General features: G+C 36.9%; 1 protein-coding gene across 1 annotated transcript in view; it reads right to left on the bottom strand.

The window, feature by feature from the left end:
- Faf1 (Fas associated factor 1) overlaps nt 1-16,113 on the bottom strand; it is a 339,484-nt gene that overhangs the window by 71,946 nt on the left and 251,425 nt on the right. The window contains exons 14-15 of the mRNA XM_076564728.1: nt 13,491-13,627; nt 8,035-8,123 (exon numbers count right to left, since the gene is read on the bottom strand). Of these exons, the coding sequence (XP_076420843.1) occupies nt 8,035-8,123; nt 13,491-13,627 (226 nt within the window). The remainder of the gene's footprint in view (nt 1-8,034; nt 8,124-13,490; nt 13,628-16,113) is intronic.

Raw genomic sequence — 16,113 nt, 5'->3', positions numbered from 1 at the left:
ACTGCTTCTAGCTGTCCTCAGCAATGTTCCACACTCTCAATATTTCTAATTTCCTGAGGTTTCCACTGAAATATTTCCTCTCCCACAGCTTTACACATCACCCTTTCAGAAATCACCTGCAAGGATTCCAACTCAGTCGCACAGTACCCTACAACCCTCCTATTTTCTGTGTCTGAAAGACCACCACCAGCAAAGTGAAATGAAGTCTGCTGTCAGCTTGAGCAGTAACTGGACCCAGTGGTTCTGGGAGCATTGTTCTCTGAGTACCTGGATGGCCGAATACTGGGAAACATCTTGCAGAATACCAGAAACTCGAGTTCTCTCTCAAAGTAAAGCTTTTCAAGCAAATTTGTACCTCTACATCCTTGAACTTGCTATGGGTGGATTATGGCCAATGCCTGAGATGCCTTCAAGGCATCTTTGCTATTGTCGGATGCTACATCCTTGGCATCATCTCAGAGACACTAATCTTTTTAAGCAACCACACCTTCTTTGGCCCCAACTTCAAACATGTTTTTCTAGCCAAATGGCAGTTTTTCAAATCCTTCTGCTCTGCTTTCCCTCGAAGCTTTCAATATAGATTTGTCTAAAGCCAGCAATAGCCATGCCTGTGGCTGGATGGTGCGGTGGCCTGAGGTTCCTCTACCAGGTTAGTTAGTCTGGCACCTGAGATAACCTAGCAGTCTTAGGCATGGACAACATGTGTACAAGTTTTTGTCAGAATGTAATAAAGCGGCCTTGAGTCTAATTCCAATAGACTCCTCATTTGTATTTGTAATCTCATTAGTACAGCCTTTACTAACTGAATATCTATCAGCAGTCTAGTGTTCTGAGCTTATATGATAAGCTGTACTTACAATGTCCTGGCTTTTCTAGCCTGCTTCTCCCAACTTCTCCAGATTCCTCCCATATCTAGTTCCAAAGGCCTTTGAACCACAAAATCATACACAGTCATAGTAATGATCTAATTTCTCAGTACCACTTTTTGTGTTAGTTTTTCATTGGTGTCACAAAATACCTGAGAAACAACACAATGGAGGCATAAAGTTTTTAGGTTCATGGGTTTAGTCTGCAGTTACTTGGTCTTATTGTTTTCAGGCTGGCATACAATAAGGCAGGGGCATGCATAGTATAAGGGCTAAGAGTCAGAGACCAGATATATTCTTCATAGGTATGCACATGATGACCAATGTCCTCCAACAAAGCTCTTACTCCTAAGAGTCCATTCAACTATGAATTAATCAATAGATTAATCCACTAGTGAAGTTAATAAACTATTGAGCTAATCCCTTTAAGGAACCAGGCCTTCAAATACACAAACCTGTTCATGTATTGAAGTAATAACAAAGTTTCACTGACAATGCAAAAATTTATATGCATTTTTATCTCAAGGAATTACTATAGACAATCTCCTGTTATTTGGTATTTCCCCTGCTTTTATCAGTAATTTTTTTTAAAGATATGATTTCTCTTTTGCTCTGAAAAAATATATATCTTACAAAGAGGTAAATCATTGAGCTTTCCTTAATATAAAAATAAAAAATTTTAATAATTTGTCTTTTAATAAGAAAATGTCACAAAAGAAACACTGCCACTAGGGGTAAATTCATTGTTTCTTTTATATAATCAATTTTCATTCATGCACTTATTAATCAACTTTTTATAGCAACTAGTATGAAGTCAGTGGCATTGGTATTTTTTATACCAGCAAAACTGTTCTTATATAATGTTAATATTAATGGTGAAATATTTTGGACTATCTTGTAGTGGTTTGTAGTATTTATAAATACTTTTGTGCTTCAATAAGCCACATTTGGGTCATAATCAATTTGGGGTAACTAGGAATCCAATTAATTCAAGCAAGAAAAAAAATGAATGCAAATTTTAATAATGTGAAAATGTAAAAGTTCAGATGTTAAAGTCAATTGTTTCTATGAAATGTGAAATAAGTGTGACTAAAACTTAGGTTATGATCTGCTAGCCATGTCAGCCTGGGAATCAGGTAGGTGAACTTCATTCTCCTTGTCTGTTCTCCATTGCAAATTCTTCAGTTTTTTCCCTAGCCCTGTAGCAGACCACCTGCAGTAGCCTGCCCTCCTCTAACTCCATCCTTGAAGAATCTGCAGATCCTTAGAGGGAAACCCAGTTTTCCTCCTTACTAGAAACCCTCTCGCTTAGCTCCCTCCTTTCTATCCCAACCAAATTCCTTCCTGTCAGCCCCCTATACCCACAGGGCCACACCTGGCAGACACTCAGAAGTACTCCCTACTGGAAAACTTACACACATCACACTCTAAGATCCAGAGAGGGCAACAGAAACCAAGGAATGGAACAGTCACCCAACAGAGATAAGACCATATAACAACACCTTGAATTACAACCAGCACAAACCCAGATTCCTAGACATCAGTGTAAAAATACAATCAATAACAACAGGGACAGTACCTCTTCACAAAAACCCAGCAATGCTACCACAGTAGGCCCTGAGAAATGTAACATAGCTCGAGTAGGAAACAAGGACTTCAAATCAGCTATCATGAGTTTGTTCAAATACCTTAAACGAGATATGAATAAATCCATTAATAAAGTCTATGAAAATACAAACAACAGAATGAGAGAGTGAGACACCTTAGAACACACAGTACTAAATGGGATGTCTCTATCCAATATCTCCCAAAAGGGTTCAGGGAATTCTAAAGGAAGAAGCAGCATAAAGATTGTAAGGGCTAAAGGGGATGGAAGACACCAAGGAAACAAGGCCTTCTCGACACAACAGGACTGATGCACATAGGAACTCACAAAGACTGTGCCAGCATGCACAGGTCTAAGCCAGATGGGTCCCAGTACTGAGAGGGTACTTAGACACAAGCCCCTATTCCTAATTCATAAGCTATCTCCAATTGATAACTATTGTCAAAGAAAAAGTTAATTTTCTCCAATGGAGTCTCACTTCTTACTGGGTATACAAACCATTCTTAAGGGCAGGCCCCATGCCCAGCACAAAACAAGTTCAATGGAGGATTTTTGATCTCACAACCTTTGTCTGGGCATTTAAAAACAAACAAACAAACCACCTTACATGTGGGCGCCCGTTCTCGGGTTCCTCGTGGCTTTACCCAGCAGGTCCGCATAGAGGATGATTAGGACCACAGGCCTGAGTGCAGGTGTCTGAGATGGTCTGCACTTGGCTGTGCTGGGGGACAGAGGTCTTTTGCTCCACTCCTTGGTGTCTCCATAAAAACCCTGGGGCAGAGACAGTCGGGGCCCATTTGAAAAGGTTCCAGGCCCTCTCGAGGCTATCCTTTATTTTCTATCTGTTTATCTCCGCAAGATTCTCCACAATAAATCCTTCTATCTAATATTTCCTGCCGCTCACACTCAAGAAAACTCTGGGGAGCTGTGGGGTTGGTGGCTAAACGCCCCACATTTACAGATCTTTTACTTATATATTATGGCTTCCAATTTTGTTTTTATGGGTTCTCTCCCACTCCCCCGGCCGTGTGTGTGTGTGTGTGTGTGTGTGTGTGTGTGTGTGTGTGTGTTGTGTATCTGTCTGTGTCAGTGCCTGTGTTTCTTGTGCTTCTTCTCTGGTTTTTCTCCTGTTTGTTTTGTCCTATTCTGACTTGTTTGTATTTGATCTTTTTATTATTATTACTATTATTATTATTATTATTATTATTATTATTATTATTATTATTATTATTTTAGGTGCCTGTCCATATGTGATGAGAGAGAAAGAAATGGTATGGATTTGGATGGGTGGGTTAATGGGGGAGGATCTGGGAAAAGCTGGGAGAGTGGAAACTGTAATTAGAATATACTGTATGAAAAAAAAACTATTTTCAAAAAAATAAAATAAATAAATAAACCTAATTGACTCATATTGGCTAGAGAGATGGCTCAGTGGTTAAACTGCTTGTTGACAACTGACTCCAGGTCCTCAGGACCCACATTGAATCTGGGAGCCATAGTACACACATCTTTAATCCCTATGCTCCTAAAGGAAGACCAGAAGCAGAAACGGGAATTCTCAGAAGTTCACGGGCAAGTTAGCCTGGTATATAAAGAAGTGAATGATGAGAGACCTGTTTCAAATAAGGTGGAAGGTGAGGACCAATACCCAGGTTGCCCTCTGACCTCCACATACATACTACAGCATATGCATACCCACATTCATACACACATAAAACAAACAGCAAAACTGATTTATAGTTTATTCATATCTAAATGCTTGAGAACCCTGGTAGATTGTTAGGTACTCTAGGAATCACGGTAAGATTGCCTTAGGGAGCAGAGCAGAAGGCATTAGGTACCTGGAGACAGATGCTGGTGTCTTTATTCATACTTGTTCCACTTCCCTTGTAGCTTGTACAGGAGCCTTTCTGTTGAAGCCTGCTAGGTTTCCCAGTGATTGTACCCACAAGGACAGCATAGGAGGTTGATTGGATCATGGGCCTGAGTATCAGGTGTCTTTAAGGGTCTACACTTTTTGACTGTAACTAGCAACGGGGAGGTCTTTTGCTTGACCCCTTGGCATTGTTATAAATAGACCTTTGGAATAAAGTTCTGGCCCAGTGGATAAGGATCCAGGTTCTATCGTTCTCTCTCTGAGAGAGAGAGAGAGAGAGAGAGAGAGAGAGAGAGAGAGAGAGAGAGAGAGAGAGAGAGAGAGAGAGAATACACTGAGTAACTGCTCTTTCAGTCTTTGATGTCCATCTGGACTGTGTCCACTACTGATACAAGTTAATCAGAGATTGGGTTGCAAGGGAATAGGCCTTAAAAGGAATTCTAAATGAACTAATGTTGAATGGGTAAATAATAAATAGATCATAAATTATTACAGATGCTTGATTATAAGAGGATTCTAGATCATCTAAAGCTAAAAAAACAGTGCTAATGAAAATTTAATTCATTTACATGTTAGAACTCATTTATTGCTTGTAGCCAAGTTTTAAAATATATTCTAAAGAAGAAAACAAAGATCCAAAGATTGTAGAACATGGCTACTGTCGTATCTTTCCTTCTGTCAACAACACTCGTTGCTGAGGATCTAGCCTTGTGATGTGCACTCAATGGAGGCGTAATAAACATTTCATAAGATCCAGCTTTTTCTGGGCCACCGAGCAATGATTCAAGAATGCAAATATGTTTCAGGTTTGAATATAATGAAAGATTTATACTTGCACACAAGTTACCTATTGGTGTACTGATATAATGGAACAAGTGAAATAATCAACATAGCTCAGCCACAGCCTCATGAAAACAAGGTGAGTACTCTACTACTCAAGTGTTTCTACAACTTTGAAAAAACAAAAACAAACAAAAAACAGAAAGGAAAAGAACCAGAGTCTGCCTGGCTTTGAACTTGCATATTTTCAGAATTCTGATTTCTAGGATTAAGGCATGAGCCATGAAAGTAGAGTTCAAGTAAATTGAGGACAGGTAAGCTATCCCTTATATCTATTCATTGATTTAATTATACAGTTTACTTGAATCATTTTAAAAGTCAAGATCACAGTTACAAGAGATATTATTTCTTGTCACAGATTCAGAGATACCCTTATGACATGCATGGTCCCAAAGAAGTACTTATATTTAGAAGAAGATTTTCTTGAAAACCCTATCGATAAGCCCATATGATAATATTCACAAAGACTAAAAACAAAGAAATCTTTCCCTTTTAGAGTTAAATTTCAATTATAGGAGACTTGGATTTTTCATGTTACCCTTATGTTAAATTTTGTGCTCAATATTAAATGAATTAACATCAATTTCTTTACCAATGAACAACAAGAAACACTAAGATGAAAGAATGAAGTGAAAATATGCTTGCAGATATTGTGCATTTACATTTTTTATTATACAGCATAATCTGTATAATATTATCTGTAAATCTGGTACTAATAAGACTCACGATTTAAATGGTTGAGGAACGTGTTAAGTGAATTATTGCCAATCAATGCCTCTGTTCCAAGATAAACCTAATCTTGAATGGCAACATACCTATTATTACAAATTCCTAACTAAGAACAGTACTTCATTATTTCAAAATGTCAATTTATAGAGTAACATTATAAATATATTTCTACCATGTACCTGGCTGTGTTTCCTTCAAAGTAAATAGCACAATGGCTATATAGAAAAAATTACAACCTGAACATTTTTGTGGGGATAAAAGCAACACACTAAGCATTAAAGAGCTAAACCAGTAGCTGAAGATGAGGCTCATTTGGTATATCACATGTGTAGCATGCATGAAATCCTGGATTTGAAAATCAGGCACAGTGGTGCATACTTATAAGCCAGCACTTAGGAAATGGAGAGAAGAGTAATACAAGTTCTGGATCATCCTTGGCTACATTTCCCTGAGACACATGAGGTTCTGTCTCAAGGGGGGCTTGAGAGATCCTGTCTCAGAAAACAGAACAGGAGAGAGCAAGGCCAGTCCTAGCACTCTGTTAACCTGTTACTGGGAGACCTTATGTTTATATCACCATAATTAACCACTGCCTTTTCAAGTTATTTTTTTCATGTAAAGTCTTCCAAATATTCATTTACTTAATCAATTAAGAAATATCTAGTGACTAATGAATTTGTTCTAGGCATAAGGAGACAGAGCTATAAACAGGAGTAAGAGATGACCCCTCCAGACAAAATAAACAAACATAACTGGGCCCAGTGTGGTGACACACACCTTTATTCCCACAACTGGGAGGCAAAAGCAAGCAGATCTCTGTGAGTTCCAGGTCAGCCTGGTCTACATTTTGAGTTCCAGGAAGCCAAGGCTACATAGGGAGACCCCATTTCAAAACAAACACTCAAAGAAAACAGAACTAATTGCTCCCCCACCCCAAACCAAACCAAAGAAAAACAAACAAAACAAAAAACACAAACCCTGTTAATTGAATGAAAGACAGAAGTAAAGAAACAAAGCAAAATACACTAGTATATGATTAAATTAAAATTGTATACAGTTTCACATTTCCAATAACTAAAGAGTATTCTACTGAAAACATGCATAATTCCTTCATACTTTCATTGCTTAGAATTACTTTTTCCATTTGTTATTCTATAGAAAAATTAAAAACAAAAATTAGAGCATAAGATTACAAATACCCATAAGCTTAGCACATAAAATTAACAAATGCTAATATCTGCTATATTATTATTATTATTATTATTATTATTATTATTATTATTATTATTTGGTTTTTCAAGGCAGGGTTTCTTTGTGTAGTTTTACGCATTCCCTGGAACTCCCTTTGTAGACCAGGCTGGCCTCAAACTTAGAGAGATCTGCCTGCCTCTGCCTCCCGAGTGCTGGGATTAAAGGCGCGTGCTGCCACCACCCAGCTCTTCATATTTTCTTAATAGATTTGTTTTCTAAATCCAGAAATTTCTTGACTGATCCAGTGTTAATGATTAAGGGATTGCTAAAGCAGATATCAGCTAGATGACCCTGGGTAAATATGCTTAACTTTGACCCTCTGTTTTCCAATTAAAAAAATAATCATCCCAACCTAGGTTGGCCTGTCTTGTATTTGACCTTCAGAATCCATGTTCTACAAAGCTTTTGATTGGATTGGATCACCCAGAGGTACCAGCAGGAGACCACAGTAATGAAGGAAAATAAAGCTATTCCTTTATATACTCCATATCAAACCCTAAAGTTGGCAATACCTCTATCAAAACCAGGCCCCCGCACAGTACCACCTATTAAGCATATATAAAAAGGAGTGATAAAATGGTAAACAGAAAATTTCCTGGACCAAAGTTTGCAAAAAAGCCACTGAATTTTTTTCTTGCAGAGTGAAATGTCTAGCACCCTAAATCTAGTAAAATGTAAATTTAAACAAATCTTTAGAACTTGAAATCATGACAAGAAAAAAACCAAAGAGTCATCACACTGATGACATAAGGGACCTTGGCAAATTTAGAACAGCATCTTTACATCCTTACCTATCAGTCATGATACAGCCACTCATCACCACTGACAAATCACCTGATCAAACTCCACTTTACCTCTTATCTTACCTCATCTTTTATGTCTTCCTGTTGTTGAGCTGAGAAAATCTCCATTGCAGCCATGAGTCTCATCATTAACTCATCCACTGTTGTATTACCTAATGGAGATTCAAAGCTTTATGTAAAATTTATATAACTTCAAGTTAGTAAAATTATTAGAAATGAAAAGTCATTCTGGAATTAACAATAAAGAAATTATCAGTATTAGAAATTACAGACTGGAATGCTACTATTGAAAATACTTTCATATGCTGGGCAGTGATAGCACATGCCTTTAATCCCAACACTTGAGAGACAGAGGCAGGTGGATCTCTGAGTTAGAGGCTAGCCTGGTCTACAGAGAGTTCCAGGACAGCCAGGACTACACAGAGAAACTTTGTCATGAAAAACAAAAACAAAAAACCCCAAACAACAACAACAAAACCTTTCAGCTTTAATTAACATTTAGCACCAGAAAGAAGAATGTCCAAAGCTGTGAGGTTCAAAGGTCCAATTTATAAAAACAATGGCATTAATAACACTAGCTACAGCTACCAATTGTTTATATGTCAGTGATTAGGCTAAATAACTTTCATCTCATTTAATCTGCACAACAATTCTATGAAGAAGTGATTATAATTTAGATTTTCAAGAGAAGGAAACCCAACTTTGAAGGGCTCAAGAAACCCACCCAATCAAGATCAAGGCAGTAATCACAGGGTCAGGACTTGAAACCAGGTGAGTCTAATTCAGAAGCCAGTCCTAATTCCCACGCCCCTCACTTTTTCCTGTCCTCCGTACCACCCCCACCCCTAACCCCCACCAATGTGGACCTGGAGACTGACATTCTAGATGACCACTTTACAACTAAGCTATGTTCTCAATCCTCAAAGTCTGCCCGCCCCCCAATCATTGTCTATACTTGGAATCATTGTTAAAAATTCCCTGGCAAAACAAACAGGAATTCAATGTTTGAAAAAATTATTTTCTTCAATATTTTCTCTTTGTATGCTTTTAAATGAATGGACTATGATCTTTATGAAGAGGGGTTTAAAGATGCTTGATTTTTCTTTGATGCCATTTACTCCTTAAATCTAAAAGAAACATAACATGTTTAAATAACATTTCCTAAATGCATAAAATTTTGCTTTGGATGACCTACAAAAGAGAAATTCATGAGATTACATAAGGGAAATTTCTCTCTTCTCAAACCTACAGGCAGAAAGAGACAGTTTCTCCAGGGCCTGTGATGTCTTCATGTCACATAAATAAAATGACATCAGGATGATAAAGAGCAAGCATCCTTGACGGTGTTTTTCACATGGCTAATATTTCTCAAAGGCCTTTTTTACAATTTTCCCATGATCAGTGGCAGCAGGGGGTTGGGAGCTTCTGTGGTACTCAACGAACAAAATGACCCAGTTCATAGTTTGTTCTCTCAAATAAGTTACAGGACACACATTATCTGGGGACTAAGAAAATAGAATTGGCCTTGAACTAAGACTTGCAATAAGATTGTGCTACTCACAAGCTATTTGATATAGTTCCTAGAAACTGTCTAGCTTATAACAAGTGCTCCATAAGTATCTGCTTCATATGAAAATGAAGGAGGGGCTAGAATGATGGCTCAGTGGTTAAGAGCACTTGCTGTTGTTCTTCCAGATGACCTAGGTTCAATTTCCAGAACCCACATGGCAGCTCACAACCATCTATAACTTCAGTTTCAGAAGACTCTGCCATACTCTTCTGGCCTCTGAGGATACTAGGGAAACATGTGAAGCACAGACATACATGCAGGCAAAACACTCATACACATAAAATAAAAATGTTAAAAAAAAATGAATACAAGAATGAGTAGATTATAGCTAAGGATCAATTTTCTTATTCTCAAAAGAAAGGTAATACTCCTCTGCAAGGTTCTTCAAAGTAGCAGAGATAATGTATCACCTACCATGGAGTACCGTCATTGGTAGCTATTACTAACAGATATGACAGAGAGCAAAAAGAAGGTTCTGAACTGTTACTGGGTAAGACCGAGTTTCTGCACCTTCTTTGTAACTAGCATGAGTAGAAGTCTAAGTATGAGAAGAGCACTTTATGGCATGCACTGGTGGTGGTCTGAATAACTGTCTCCTCAGGCTCATGTGCTTGAACACTTGATCCCCAGCTGGTGGTGCTACACAGAGGTCATGGAACTTTTAGAATGTGGAGCCTCGATGAAGGAAGTATGTCACAGGGGTATGCTGTAAGAGTTTATAACTCTGTCCCACTTTCGGTTTGTTTTGTTTCATAGGTTGTGAAATATGATCAACCAACTTACTGCTCTGAATGCCTGCTGCCATGTCTTCCTCATTATTATGGATTTCCTTTCTGGAACCATAGGCCAAAATAGTCAAATTATAAGTGGAAAAGTACTTAGTTAAATGAGTGCTAACATATGTCATTAATGTTTAGGCTTGAGCTACTGCTCACTGGCCATGTTCAGCCCTACCAGGGAGGACCCATTGAAAACTGAGCTTGTACATACTTCATACCTGAGTCCTTAATGGTTAGAGACAGAAAAGGGCACCAGTAATTGCAGTTTAGGGAAAATGTATGCCCTACAGTATCAGCTTCCAAACTTGGTCTCTGGAGCCTTTGTGCTCTTAAAAACTTTGGAATTCTCAAAATAACTTTAGTTTGTATGTGTTACAGCTCTTCTGTTGCTGTAATAAACTACCATGACCAAAAGAAACCTTGAGTTTATTTTGGCTTATGGCTCCAGAGGGATGGAGTTCATTATGGCAAGAAAGCATGGCACAGAGGTAGAACAGGAAGCTCTCACATCACACAAGAAGCAAAGAGCAAACCAGAGGGGAGAAAGGCTACATATTCTCAACGTCTGCCTCCAGGGGCACACTTCCTCCATCAAGGCCACGCCTCCTACAAGTTTTGAGCCTCTTCAAACAGCACCACCAACATCAAACACCTGAGCTTGTGAGGAGGATTTCTCATTCAAACTACCATAGCCACTGACATTTACTTTATTAGAAACTTTAAATGGTTCAGTGGGTAAAGGTGCTAGTGCCAAGCCTGATAATCTGAGTTCAGCCCATGGAACATATATAGTGAAGAAGAGAGCATATACACAAAACAAATACATGTAATACAAAAATTTAAAGAGAAGTTACAATAAAAATATTTACAACATATGTATCAATTCATTTAAAAGTAATAGTGCTCATTATAAACTAATATAAATGTTATATTTCTTTAAAAGAAAAAAACTTATTCCAGAAGAAAAAGGTTAGTGAGAAGAGTGGCATGATTGTAACACTTTCACATATTTCTGTATCATCTGGCTCAATAGAAAACAATTATACCTTTATATCTGTTTCGATATTAAACCAGTAAAAATGTGTTGTATTGGTTAAAATTTATGAAGAATATGTGGCCTTCTGCAGATGTAGTCAGAAAATAAAAAAAAAAAACACTTTAATAGTCATTTGTAGTTACATTTCTTTGATACTATACTCAGTTTGACAAGAAAAATTTCTTCAAATTAGTAGCACGTAGAATTTGAAAGTATCAAGAAATACACTTTTGTTCTTTGTTACACTAAGAACTCTTTGATAACTCTTTTCCTCTTCCCCCTCTAAACTCCATGGCTTCCCTGGATTCAGGCTGACCTTGAACTCTTGATCTTCCTGCCTCAGCCACCAGAGTAGCTGAGATTATAGGTGCACCCTACAGTACCAGCTCCATGATCTTTTTTTCAATGTATAATTTTATTCCATTAAGAATCAATGCCTTTGGAAAACATTACTTCACTAAGTTATGCATTTCTTCTGAATGTTGATGTTGTATGATATATATAAAAAAATCACATTTGTTAATATCACTACTAATGTCATCAGAAAAGGATTTATGCTGTCTGACAGTGGAGGACATAAATTTTTATACTGAAAACTCAAATTTTACCATTGGCAACAAATATATCTAGTTCTTTTACTTGAAAGTGACAGATTTACTTTGTTTATTTTATAGAAAATGTTTGCCAAATGCCCAGTCTACACAAGCATAATTTGTCAAGCAGTAAAAATGATTTCGGGGAAGGTGGGGAGAAGCAATTAGTTTACTTCAAGAAACCACACAAATGCTTTTCTTTGAGACAACTAGAATATATTGGTTCGTATCAACTAACAAAAGGGCTAAAATTCTAAGACAGAAACGTCTTCTTCCAGAAGGCTATTAACTAGCCTTTCCTTTTCTAATTGTTATGCATGGCAATGAAGGACGTGACTAACAGAAGATGTTCATGTCAGAGGCCTGACTCACACTAACATGACAACAGCTTTAGAAATCAGTGCTTTTGAGCCACTAGTGTGTTAACATAGTAAAAAGGGACAAACACAACTAATCTACAAAAACAACGTAAAGTAAAACAAAATTCTCATCTATGATAATAATGACAATATTTATGACCTTGAAGATTTCCTAAAATCAGGGCTTCTGGAGTACACGGTTTGCAAAACACAAGCTATCACAATATTGCCTCTGATGAAGAAAACAAGAAAGAAATGTCTTCACTTTCTACTCACCCCATGGGAATCAGCTCCCTCTCAGCAGGTCTTTTTAAAAGACTGCCTAGGAAACTATGCTCTGGAAACTAAATGCTCTGCTTATAAAGAAAACAAAATACCTGAGCTCTTGTTTTGTTTAGGCTTTAAAGGCACTGGAATGCACAAATCCCCCTCCCCTATCAGACTTAAATGGGGCAGAAATGAAGTACCCTAGACTCAAGCTTTAGATTGTAGTACTTGAAAAATCTTTTTCCTGGCAGCACAGAGCAGATGTACTGTTTTTATTTAAGATTTCCCATGTATACAGCAAATTTTTTACTCTAGCTTTTGGATGTGTTAGTAACAACAATAAAACCATTCATTCACCTTTTTTTTTTTTTTTTTTTTAAAAGAAACAATGTAAAGTATGGTTACATGTACAGGAAAATGTAAACTATGATTAAAATTATAGGAATTCCACAGCTTTTTGCCTCAGGGTTGTATCTTAGGATGAAGTCACACAAATAAGGTGGAACAATTGACATATGAAAAATTCAATTTGCAATGTATAGTTTTCACTGGATTTTCTAGATAATTAAAGATAAGTAATTCTTTCAATATTACAGCTATAAATCAAAAGAAATAAATGTGATATTAGACAAATGACTAACCTAACTGCTAGTTTTAGGGAATTAAGCATTTCTGAACATTAACTTAACTGTTCTATGTCCAATGAGGTATGCATTTCTATTAAGGTATTTCTGATAGATTTTTTAAAAACAGCATATTTGATTTTTTTTTCCATATTACCTGAAGATGCTCTTCAGGATGTTTTAAATTTTAAAATGTAAAGACATTTATCAATAGCAAGAAATATTGTCAGCTTTATAGGGAAAAATGATGAACATATATAAAACTTTATTACCATTGTGACATGTACTTTACCTTGTATCACATTTAACACTTCATTAGATGACCGCTTTCCCATGATAATCAGGAAAAGTGGAAACTGATCTGTTTTTTGAGTCCGAATGGTCTGTGCAATAACACTGCCAAAGTGTCTATTGCACATGGTCAGAAATCTGAAACAAAACAAAACCAAAGTAAGTTTCAAACAAATTAGTAGATCTGAGAAGCCATTAACATTCATGTAAAGATTATATAGCCTGACTTACATCAGTATGGAAAATTTTACTATGTTGAGTTTTCAACTAAATCTTTAATGGTTGTCATATAGAAAAGAAGAAAGCACACCCTAATTGCTGTCAAGGGATGACAGCATGGGATTCTTCTTAATTCTCAAATAGTGCAAGATATACTACTTAAATTCTGAAAAAACAAAAGAATATCCAGGAGAGAATTTCTTAACTACGATAAACAATATAGTGTAGTAAAAAGGTAAAATGACTAGCATAATTTAAAAATAGATTTAGCAACATTTTCCTAAGTACTTAAAATCAAGTACAAGGCTGGAATGTTGGGTCTCTTCTAGAAGTAGTAGGTCTTCTAGTTTGTACTTAGTGTGGAACAAAAACAACAATTCTATGCTTTTGGCCAAAAAAGCTCAGAGATATTAGCATACTGAAGTCTAGCATTAGTATTCTTAACACGATCTGGAATAAATGAAAAAACTGATAAAGCTTTTCTCTTCTATTAGAGGACTGTTTGAAATTAGCATTTCTTTCAAGAGAAAAGGGTAGCTTATGATATGTTTTCAGATCTGATGGTAAAAAGTAAATGTCATAATAATAATGAATTATGAAAGACCAAATGCAAATATAGAATGCTTTAATAAGATCCAATTTAATAAAGTCTGTAAAAATAATGGACTTTTAATAACACAGGTCACAAAAGGCAAAACAGTGGAAATTCTGGAGACTAGCCACTGGTACTAGCTTATTAATTCTTAATTATGTTCATGAAAGGCAACTTAAATCGTGTGTTTTCTTATGCCTTATGATAATATTTTAGGTAACAACTCCTCTGAAATGTATGTTCTAGCTGATGAGCAAAGTCCTGTCGTCACATGCATTAGACGGTAAATCTATTTGAAAAGACAAACGGTATTAAAATGTCATGTGCTCAGATTCATTTGATAACCAATTCAAAACAGAATCAAACCTCTTAATTTTTAAAGCCAGTACATTTTCTGTCAATAGAAATTCATTTCAGAAATTTAGGCTGAATCTTTTGTAAAACCTGTGCTGTGACTACAGAAAGTAGATCTTGTTAAGGGCAACTAGGACTGTCAGCCAGAGTGTCAAGACAAGTTAGCACCACTGCAGTAAGTTCATTGGGAGGCCGGTTCATATACACGGTTAGTGCAATAACCAGACCTCATGGCAATTTGAAATGACAAGGCCTTAAGAAATCCATTGTCAGCCAAGAAATATCAGTGCCCCTATGAAAATTCAAATCTTCACATTCCACAACTATTATGGGATAAAAGGTTCTCAAGCAGACTAAGCTTCCATACCAAATTTCACACTCATAAAGCTTTAACTCATCAACAGGGATGTGTAGATTAGTAGACTAGCAAGTTAGGGTCTCATTTTTCTTTCTATGTCTTACTAAAATATTTGAAAGCAGACTTGACCCTGAGTTGATCATTGGTAACCTCTAAAATAAAAGATGTCAAAAAACAGTTGGAATGCTATTTCCTACAAAAGGGAGAAAATAAGTCCTTGTTGCTTTCACACCAATGGATTGAGTGGCTATCACACAGTAGATGCCATCACAGCACTGGCCTTTCTAGCTAAACAGGATGCCCCCTGGTCCCTTGAAAGGGAAGAAGAAAGGAAGGAAAAGAGTAAGCTATTGAAAGGGTAGAAAGAAGGATACAGAAAGAGAGAGGGAGACATGAGGGAGGGGAATGGGAGGAAGGGAGAAGGGAAGGGAAAAGGTAGGAAGGGAAGATCACATTAGCTCAAATTAGTCCAAAACCAGAAAAACAGACATGGGAAAAGTAAGCTGTTTTAAGGGAATAGGTACTTTTTTTTGGTAAAATTTAAAAAAAAAAAAAACAACACTTATTTGTGGTATTTTTTTCCCTTTGAACAGTTAAAAATATTCCACAACACCTGGTGGGGAGGGCTAAAATTCTCAACCCAACTGCAACTCACTCTATATTCTTCAGTCAGATGTCATGAAGAAATAAATAAATGGTTGCTACAACCATTAGATTCCAGTAATTTCTACCCCAAAGTGGGAAACAATAACTTATGCAATACTGGGAAATCTCTTCTTTTCTTTTTTAACTGTAGAGGATTTAAGTAAACCAATGACCTATCAATCACTGAATTATTTGAAGAAGGGAATGAATAATTGTGAGGGTTGGAGAGGTGGTTCAGTGGGAAAGGGCGCTTGCTGTAGAAGCATAAGCACCTGAGTTTAGATTCCCAGTATGCATGATGAAAAAAATAAAAGCCAGGGGTGGCCACACACCAGTGACCTCAGCACTAAGCAGGTGGAAACCAGAAGATTGATAGGGCTTACTGTCCTCCAGCCTAGAGCCAGATTCAGTGAGACATCCTGTCTCAATGGAATAAGGCAAGGGTTGACAGAGCAA

Source organism: Peromyscus maniculatus, chromosome 2 (assembly GCF_049852395.1).
Source record: "Peromyscus maniculatus bairdii isolate BWxNUB_F1_BW_parent chromosome 2, HU_Pman_BW_mat_3.1, whole genome shotgun sequence".
Classification (NCBI taxonomy): domain Eukaryota; kingdom Metazoa; phylum Chordata; class Mammalia; order Rodentia; family Cricetidae; genus Peromyscus; species Peromyscus maniculatus.
The sequence above is the reverse complement of the archived record's forward strand: the minus strand, read 5'-3'. Positions and strand labels throughout refer to the sequence as shown.